This window comes from Arachis ipaensis, chromosome B3 (assembly GCF_059453495.1).
Source record: "Arachis ipaensis isolate K30076 ecotype BB chromosome B3, ASM5945349v1, whole genome shotgun sequence".
NCBI lineage: Eukaryota > Viridiplantae > Streptophyta > Magnoliopsida > Fabales > Fabaceae > Arachis > Arachis ipaensis.
Genome location: NC_142438.1, coordinates 116,962,532 through 116,972,639, shown reverse-complemented (window position 1 = coordinate 116,972,639; position 10,108 = coordinate 116,962,532). Strand labels below are relative to the sequence as shown.

General features: G+C 31.9%; 1 protein-coding gene across 1 annotated transcript; it reads right to left on the bottom strand.

Moving 5' to 3' along the window:
* Nucleotides 1-8,241: 8,241 nt before the first annotated feature.
* Nucleotides 8,242-9,863, bottom strand: LOC107630808 (sodium/hydrogen exchanger 8-like). Its single transcript, XM_021119201.2, has 8 exons — nt 9,802-9,863; nt 9,592-9,657; nt 9,366-9,410; nt 9,202-9,254; nt 8,877-9,091; nt 8,689-8,736; nt 8,495-8,602; nt 8,242-8,340 (listed from the first exon to the last, which is right to left on the bottom strand). Exons 1-8 carry the CDS (start codon nt 9,861-9,863, stop codon nt 8,242-8,244), a joined length of 696 nt encoding a protein of 231 aa, XP_020974860.1.
* Nucleotides 9,864-10,108: the final 245 nt, after the last annotated feature.

Here is a 10,108-nt window from a genome sequence, read left to right as displayed (position 1 = left end):
AGAGTTTCTGATTCACCTTGAACAATGCAGGAGATCTCTTTCCTCAATCTATCTGTAACTTTAGCTGGAAAGTATTTTTCCAAACACTCTCTCCTGAGCGTATCCCAATTGGTAATAGTTGCTTCAGGTTGGGAGTAATATCACTCCCTTGCCTTTCTCTCAAGAGAAAACGGGAGGGTAGTTAACAGAATAGAAGTTACATTTGCACCATGACGCCTAACAGTAGAACAGGCTGTCTGAAAATCCCTTAGGTGCTTGATAGGCTCCTGAGCAGGTAAGCCATGAAACTTAGACATCAAGTTGATTAGTGCAGTCTTCAGTTCAAAATCTGTAGCCAGAGTTGGGTGATGCACTTGATACGGCTGCAGTGTAAAATCTGGGGCTCCAGCTTCCTGGAGAGTAATCCTCCTAGGTGCTGCCATTCTATCTGCACGTGAACCAACTGAATCAGTAGTAAAGGAGCTTGTTTCGCTCTCAGATGGCGGTTCAGATTCGCCCTCAGATGAGACTGGTGAATTGATAACAATCACTTCACCACCCTCAGAGGCTAACCGATGTCGAGCTCGCCTAATACGTGAAATAGTTCTTTCAATTTCAGGATCAAATGCGGCTAAGCTCGGATAAGGTAGTGAACACGTCATTCAATGAGAAAAACATATAGCTCATGGTAACAAAATAAATAAAAAATAAAATATGCAAATAAAAAATAAAAATATGTACACTAATTAATAATCTAGCACACTATTGCAACTCCCCGGCAACGGCGCCAAAAATTGGTGCGTGGCAGAAATTAGACCAATTAAGAAGTCAATATAAAAATAGCGTTGCGAGTATAGCTCTTAACCAGCTAAGATCTGTCGCATCAATTTAGAAAGGTTATCATAAAAGTTTAGAATAAAAATACTGGGAGTATGAGTCCCAAGTCGTCTCCCAACGAGTTGCTAGAAAGGGTGCTAATTTATTAATCAGGAGTTTTCGAGAATTTTGATAGTTGAATAACAGAAAATAAACAATTGTAATTTAGTGCAATGAAAATTAAAAAGGAATTTATATTATTCAAATTAAAAAGCCTTGATTGGGGGAATGATTAATTGGAAGTTCTGTCCTTGTTAGAATTCTCTCAAGTGTAGTATAAAGAAGTTATTATTTTCACTTAGTTAACCCTTACTAAATAAAGGAAAGTCAAGTGATTGAGCTAACTCATATTCGCAAATCCTAGTCCTCTCCCTTGGGAAGGTCTAGCGTTAGTAAATATAAAATTAGCCAACAACTTCCAATTTAACTAAGCACTTGAGCATTCCAACTCAAGTGTCTCCTCTTAATCAAATTCCATGTTAAGTTGGGAGTCTACTCTGCCATGTTGCATGCCATCTTCGTTATTGGGAGTTTGGAATAGAAAAGAGACATAATAATTTAAATAAAATAGAGATTCAAAATTAATTAAAAGTAAAAGTAATCCTTTGCATTAAAAATCTATGAAAATAATCCAATTACCACTCTAAACAAGAATTAAGAATATGGAATAAATAAAAGAGTAAGTAAGGAAACAAACTAGAATAGCATCTTCAACGGAGGTGATGACTCTTCAAATCCAAAAGCAAAAGCATAAAACTAATAAACTATGTTTGTGAAGAAAACCTAGAGGAAGAGTAGTTTCTCTCTAGATTCAAATCTAAAAATTAAAAACTATCCTAATGAGAATGTGTGAATGTGTCTATCGAGTCTCTGCACGTTCCCTGACTTTATTCTGTGTTTCTGGGCCAAAAACTGGGTCAAAATGCAGCCCAAAATTGCCCCCAGCGTATTCTGTTAATTTTGCAGATCGCGCTTGTCACGCGTACGCGTCGGTCACGCGTCAGTCACGCGTGCGCGTCATTTGGCGAATTTCCTTGTCACGCGTACACGTCGTTCACGCCTTCGCGTCTTTTGTGCAGACTCCAATCCACACGTACGCGTCAGGCACGCGCACGCGTCAAGCACACACACGCGTCACTGTAAATTTCTCCATTCCGCGCGTTCACATGAGCCATGAGTGCGCGTTGATGCTCGTTGGTCATCTCCTTAGTTTCTTGTGTTCCTTCCATTTTTGCAAGCTTCCTCTCCATTCTCTAAGCCATTCCTGCCCTATGAAGTCTAAAACACTTAACACACAGATCACGGCATCGAATGGTATAAAGGAGAATTAAAATATACAGATTAAAGATCTCTAGGAAGCAAGTTTTTAACCATAGAACAAAACTAGGAAGGAATTGTAAAATCATGCAAATCATATGAATAAGTGGGTGAAGACTTGATGAAACCACTCAATTAAACACAAGATAAACCATAAAATAGTGGTTTATCATGTGCCAACTGAAAAGTGTTTTTAGTTTTTACTGAAAAAAATCACTTTTGACTAAAAAATATTTCTATAAATGTTATAAACGAATCATAAGCTTTTTAGAACTAAAAATAAATGAACCCTAAATGACATACCTTTTAATTTTTGGGTGAAGACATATCAAGATTGTTCTAATATCAGTTGTTGGCCGTATAATTCTTACCTAAAAGGGCATCCAGTTATAGGAGTTTTCCTATTAACTCCTAATGTTGCCATTCGATCTTTCCTGACCTTCTTTTAGCGATTTGTAATGTTAAGCATTTTAGAACTTAGTGCTGGCATGGCAGCTACTGTCAATTAATCACATTTTCTATCATATGAATATTATATACTTTTGTACTCAATGATGAAATTTACTGGTGGACATCTCTAATTGTACTGGATTATTAGCGTCATCATCAACTATAAGAGAATCTGACCTTAATGAAGTTAAGGTTGAACTTGATCTCATCACCAATTTCATAAGAACTCTTTTTAGTTAGGCTGCATTGAATATATGTTTCTATTAAATAAACATACACCACCTTGAAGACATTCTATAAAACAACAGCTTACCTTTATTGTTTTGATTTTGAACTCAATTGTCTCCTTTCTGAAATCTTTTATGATATTTCTTTACTGGCTAATGTTGCTCCTTCCATGATTGCAAACATTTCATCAAATTAACCAAAGACCTTCCAAATATGCTGTCAAGTTAAATAACTAAACAAAACCTACCACTATAGTCATGTGAACTCGAATTAGTAGCTATGTCATGAAGCTCCATCTGGGCCTAGTTATCTCATTGGTTTGGGTTGGGTATGTCTAGGTTTCCATTGCATAGGAATCCCTGTGGGTTGTTTTCTTTCCTTCTATTTGTCCATTGGGTGGGTTACTGATAGTGTTTATAATCCAACCTGCAAAATTCTTCCTTTTAGAAACAGCAATACATGTACTTGAATAAAGTATTAATAATTTGAGATGCTTGTTAATTACGTGATAGTTGAGATTCTGTGTTATGTGTGCCTCTCCAACAACATTTGTTTTCTTCTCACTGGAAAAATTCTTTATCATAGGCAAATTATTGTTACCACAATATACATAGACCTTTCTTTTGTTGCTCATACAATGTCCTTTGTCCTGGTCTACAGTGCATTTTAACATGTATTAGTTCATTACAGAAATATTTGTAAGTCTGATGTCTTTGACTTTTTTAGCTTGGCATTCATGATATTTCTTATTTCTATTCTAGCACATGAATCCTGATAAGGATCCATTGCTCGAAAGGTCTTCAATGGATGCCAATACTTTTCCTCTCGTGTGTGGCCGTTAGAGCTAATAAGTGCTCTTTTTATTTTAGTTACTATATTGACAAACTTTCAAATGCAGTAGAAATCTGGTTGAAATTCTGAATCAGTTGGAACTGAATAAGTTATCCATGTCCAGCTTTAGCCATCTTGTGATTGGATGACCTTGAAGCTACATTGCTTTACTTACCCCTACATAACATGATACTTTTGAATTACTATAGTACGTTGCTAAATATTTGCTATATCTACCGTTGCAACAATGCTCTTTCTCTCACTTTGACATCATATTTAGTGGAAATTTTTAACTAATCCTTAATTGGATTATTTGGGATACCTTATGTAGCTACTCTATTCCAAAAATAACATATCAGGCTATAAAGTGGTCAGTTATTTATAAGCACAAATTAAGTATATAACATCATCTATAATAATTTATAAATAATATTATTAATTATTGTGGAAGCATGTGATTTTATAATGCTTTTTTAGGTAAGTTTTGAGATGTACATTGTTGAGTTTAAGAGATTCCATACTTACTTATATACAATGAAATCATGTAGTTTTGCCTTACATGACAACAATCGTGATCCTATACTGTGTAAATCCATTTTACTTAAATATTTAGAATACTTAATTTTTTTTGTCCGTTAGAGCGAATATGTACACTATATCTGTTGAGCTATTCTATTGACAAAACTTCAATTGTAGTAGAATTCTGGTTGAAATGTTGAATAAGTTGGAACTAAATAAGTTATCCATGTCCCACTTTAGCCATCTTGTGGGTGGTTGACTATTGAAACTACATTGCTTTACTTATCCTTGCATAACAGGATACTTTTGAATTATTACAGTCTAGCTGAACATTTGTTATGTCCATCATTGTAACGACCCGCATTTTTGAAAATCTAAATATAAATAAGTTATAATTTATTTTATTAATTTGAGGTCCTTATTTTTAGAAACTAAATTTATTAAGAATAGATGAATTGATTTTTATAATAACTAGAGTTCAAATTAATTAAAATGTTTATATAATTTTTATTATAATAAAAACCTCAACTACAAAGACAACAAAATTAAAATACTTCCACACTTTTAAGACATTAGTGATTGAGAATACAACTATCATGAAAGGTAACACTTAAACATTAACTAAAACCATGCACTAGCTAAACTATAAAGACCCATACTTAGGACATAACGAACATGAAAATATAGAAAATCCTAGTTGACACAGTTGCTATATATTGATAATAGTGCATGATTTGGTTTGATTCAATGCCTATAATTTAGATCAAAATCTAAACCATGTAGAGTCCATTTGAGTGCAAACTGATTGACTTTATACTCACAGTTTCATTCCATGTGCAATGGACCAAGTGTTTCCTTACCTGCTTTATGTACTTTAACCTTGATAAAAGGATATATGTCCTTTCCCCATCGTTTGAGGTTCCAAAGCCAGTCCTTGACTCCATTAAAGTAATTACATCATTGTCCACAAATAGAGTGGGACTATATGGAATTTCAAGACCCGTTACCTTGACCTTCTTCTACCATATAAGTGTGTCATCACCAACTCGTTTAAGTTCCTACACGGAAACTTGCCTTCTGAAACATAGGTTCTTATAAGACATGAATCCAATATTGTTGTTAATTTGAATCAGGGTATGGAACATAGCTTTTGCCTCCTCAAGGACTAGAACCTCATGGAACATCCTATTCTACATCGAAAATGTGATGATTACCGCATGATTCAAACTGTTTGGACCTTCCCATCCTATCCAGTAAACCACACCTTCTTGCATAATCGACTTTGGGCCTACCTTTCATATGTTACTTTGAATAGTTCTAGAGTGAACCCAATCTCTTTGGATGGAATTAAATAGTGTCCATTTCATATTCTTTTCAGTATAGTGCCGCTTATACACATGCACTATACAATACTCAGTCTGATCTTGCAAGTATTCGAAGGCATATAGTGACATGGCATGGCAGCAATGTTTGCTTGCGTCGTTAGATACGTATCTGATATCCCTGGTGAGGGGATTTCAGATCATGATCCTTGAGTTAAGGCCACCCTTGGACAACCTTATGCAAAGGTTACCATGGTCATCTCCTACTAATGAATAATAACCGAAGTGATTAATTTGTATTGGTACGTTGAAATGAAACTGGTGACCGATTTCAATATCAACTCTCATAAACCACTATGAGTTATCGTATGTAGGAGGATATCCAATACCAATGATAACACTGCTCTCCTTGTTCTTGTTTTCTCTGAAATTTTGCTTGACAAACAAAGGTGTTGATAATCGATAATTCCAAATTCGGTTCAAAGACCTGCATCAGTCAATAGTCTTGGGATCAGACTTTCACAAATATCTTCCACAATAGTTCATCACCCAGTTGTGGGAATTCGATCTTCTTAGAAGATACGTCATTCATTTTCAAAAAAAAAACTTGGCTAATTTATCCAAGAGTTTCGTTGTAATTTGTATTTTGGTTGGTGTTATACATCTTTTGTGTAATGAAGGACTTGTGTTTTTTGTGTTGAAGCAGCTAAGAATTTAATGGGCTTATGAATCATTAGCTCAACAATCTTGTAAAAAATAAAAGGTGCTTTACTCTTTCCACAGGAACTGTAATATTTTTGGTTACACATTTTAGTATAATACTAGTATTTTTTATTCGTAATAACATTACGGGAATATACATTTTTTAAAATTATGGTCCATTTTATTTTGACAGTATAGATTATGCATGGTACAAAAGATTTATAAAATTAAACTACTTTTACAAAAAAATGTTGTAGATTGACAAAAATCTCTGGTTAAGAAAACCAAGATATCTATAGATAAAAAATCAAAGAATAAGATTTTTAATTATTATTTTTATATGAAAAAGTTTAATTTTTTATTAATAATTAATTTTAACATTCGTTATCTAAAATTTGAAATAATTTAACGTATATACGTTTACATTTAATTAGGTGTTAAGTCTATTGCACAAATAGAAATAACTAAATTTTATACTTGTTATTTAAAAATAATATTTTTTCTCTCTATGTATATGAAAATATAATTAGATATTAGCATAAAAAAATTATACTAATAATTATAAAATTAACTCAAAATTAATTTTTTTAAAATAATTGAATTTTGATTCTAACTTTTAATTATAACATTAGTATTCTCTCCAAATTATATGTAATAAATATTTGAAAAAAGAAAAATGAAAATATAGATTAGAAAGATAAGCGGTAAAAATTTAAAACTAAATAAAAAGCTAAAAAATATGTATATAATAATAATAATAATATTTTTTATTTGAATTATATTATTTTGTTAATTTTGTTTTTTGTAGAACAGAAAAGTAGAAAAAATAGAGAATGAGAGAAAAGAGAGAGAAAGATAAAGATGAAGAGTGAGAATTTGTTAATTTTGGAAGAAAAAATTTTATTTTAATTATAATAAACAAATATTGGATGACATATTTTGATTTATCAAATTACTAATATAAAATATAAATTATATATAGAGTAAAAATGGTAGAGAGAAATAGAAAAATGGAGAGAGGTAGATGAGAGAATTTAGGAAGGGAATTTATTAATTTTGAAAAAAAAATATTTTCTCTCAATTTTAATAAGAGAGTGTCATGTGACACATTTGATTACTAAATTAGATAGGAATATAGGATACATAATACACTACAAGAAACATTGTTAAAATCGACGGAAAAATCAATAGCTAAGCTGACGATAATATTAAAAATCGACGGCAAAATGGACGGCGGAGGTGGTCACTATTAAGCTTGTCAATTTTTCAGAATTCGAATAAAATCGACGGCTTGCTTAGCCATCGATAATAATTTAATAAAATCGACATCATTTTCGTCTATAATATGAGTTTGAAAATTTTACCTTCTTACTAAAATCGACAATGTTGCCGTCGATATTATTATATAAAATCGACGCCATTTTTTTCGATATTTGATTCAATAAAATCGACATAATTGCTGTCGATTTAGTTATTTAGATACCAACATAAAAAGCGACAACGTTACTGTCAATTTTAATAGCTATATTTTTTAATTATTTTTTCTATTTGTATACGAAATATTTATAATTTTATTCGTATAATATTATTACATCTAATATTATAAATTGTTTCAATAATAATTAATGAATATAAAATAAAATAATCTTATACTAATTTCGGATTATTTTTATTATTTTCCAACAATTTTTAAAAGGGAAAAACTACATTATTTTTCTTATTAAAAAGTTATTTAAGAGGATAATAAATATCAGATTTGTCTGCAATCATTAGCGATCAATTTTTCTTTCACTGTTTACAACCTCTATACCACTTGTCATTATCATGCCGCTATACATTACCTTTCTTTTCTCATGAAAACAAAAGAAAAATGTAGGTTGTAGATCTTACTCACAAAGCAAAGATAATAATAATAAGAATAATATCTTTAATCAGTAGAATTGACATAAATCAGTTCACAAGGTTTTCACTTTATATTATGTAGGTAATAAGTAATTTCATTGTGTCTAAGATAAGGTTAATAGTTAATAATGGCATAATCATGTACAATAATAGATCTTGTGCTCTGATTCCTAAGGCTTCTTTGGAAGGTGAATCTCCACGAAAGACAAGACTTCTGAAGGTATATCCTTATATCAGAGTGGAGATATTGTTTCACAAGTAAGATAGAAATTGAAGCATTAAGGCACCATTTAATGCATGAGATAACAGAATGTTTTATCCCTTAGAGCAAGAAGATAAGATGAACTTAGAAGATCTGGAATGCTGACCTTTGCAGCTGTTAACTTGTCCATGTCAAGGTAGTGTAAAACGAACTGTGTTGTCGAACCATTCACTATAAGTGTTAAAAACACAATATCACCAGTGAAGAAAACAAACTGCACAAGCAAAAGGTATTTGAGTGATGAATCTAATGTCCCTGTACAGTCATAAATCATAATTAAATCCTAAACCCAGAACATACCAGCGTTCCTGTCTCTAGAGTCAATTCAAGTGATCGGCCACTCGAACGCTAAACAAACCCAAAATTTAATAATTAAAAGATTAAACTAATAATAAGATAGTATTTGCATAAAGAAATTCAGAAAATTAGCAATAAAGGAGAAGTGTTTGGCTAAAAAATGCAGCTTTCATTAGTTATTGAATACTTGCTTTGACTGATAATGAAAGTGACAAGGCAACTGCCCCTCGCAATCCTGACCAGATTAAAATACTAGCTTCTTTCCAATCCAAGCCATATCCAAAATACCTTAGCAAGGGAAATAATGCACCAACTACGATGCATCTTGACACTTGAACATAAACATAGAGAAGCAAGAGGTGGGTCCATGATGTTCCTTCAATAGAACCAAGAATTTGCAGCGAGTCTTTTAGACACAACAAACATACATTTTTATCAAGAGCAACTAAATGGAAAAGTGAGAGTATTATCAATGGCCTATTGAGCAAAGAAGATAATTTAAAAGGTAAATACTACCATGATGGAAGACATTGTCATCACCAAGTACTCCTTCAGCTATAACAACTCCACTGCAAAAAGAAGATAACATAAAAAATAATAATAAAAAAGGGTATGAAAAGCTTGATTCACAAGTTATATCAATTGCTTGTTATGATTTCAGAATTCATTTATGATCTTACCTTAAGATGAAAATTAATGTATTAGCAATATATGCAACCATTTCCCTGGAGAAAATAAAGTCAGTAAAATAAGTATTTACTGTTCTACATAGATTTAGATAATTAGATTCCTTTTATCTATTTCCTTTTATCATCACTAGAATGAATGTTGTTGAAAATAAGAAAAATCAAAACGATGTCCTATAAGTATATAATTTATATAAACAAGTAGAAGCAAGAAGTATACCAAAAGATATGTAAACTTTGTTGACTTTCACGCTTAAAAGCTGTCCTTGCAAATGTAGAATAGAAGCTGTAGAAAAATTTCAATAACTAGATTCCAAATATTAAGAGATAAATGCTAAAGATCGACTTACATTCCTAATGACATGACAAATAACAGATTTTGAATTCTTTGGACAACAAAAGACAACTAAGAGTGCAAATTAAAACCTACAACATCTTGGCCATCATAGGTGCTCTTATAGACAGTGCCATAGGCCCCATTCGCCACAACATGTTGCAAACTGGATTCTCTTAATAGCACTCAAAGTTCTCTGAGAACCCCACTGTTAAAAATATTAAGCACAAACAAAACACATATCCATCAATACACTTCATTGAGCAGAGATAAAAATAGTTAAATAATCTAACTTAGTTGATCATTCACTGAAATTAAAAACAAGAGAAACCCAAAATGACATAAAGGTAGAAGCTTAATTCAAAATGACATAAAGTGTTCAGCAAATGAGACCATCTTCCAT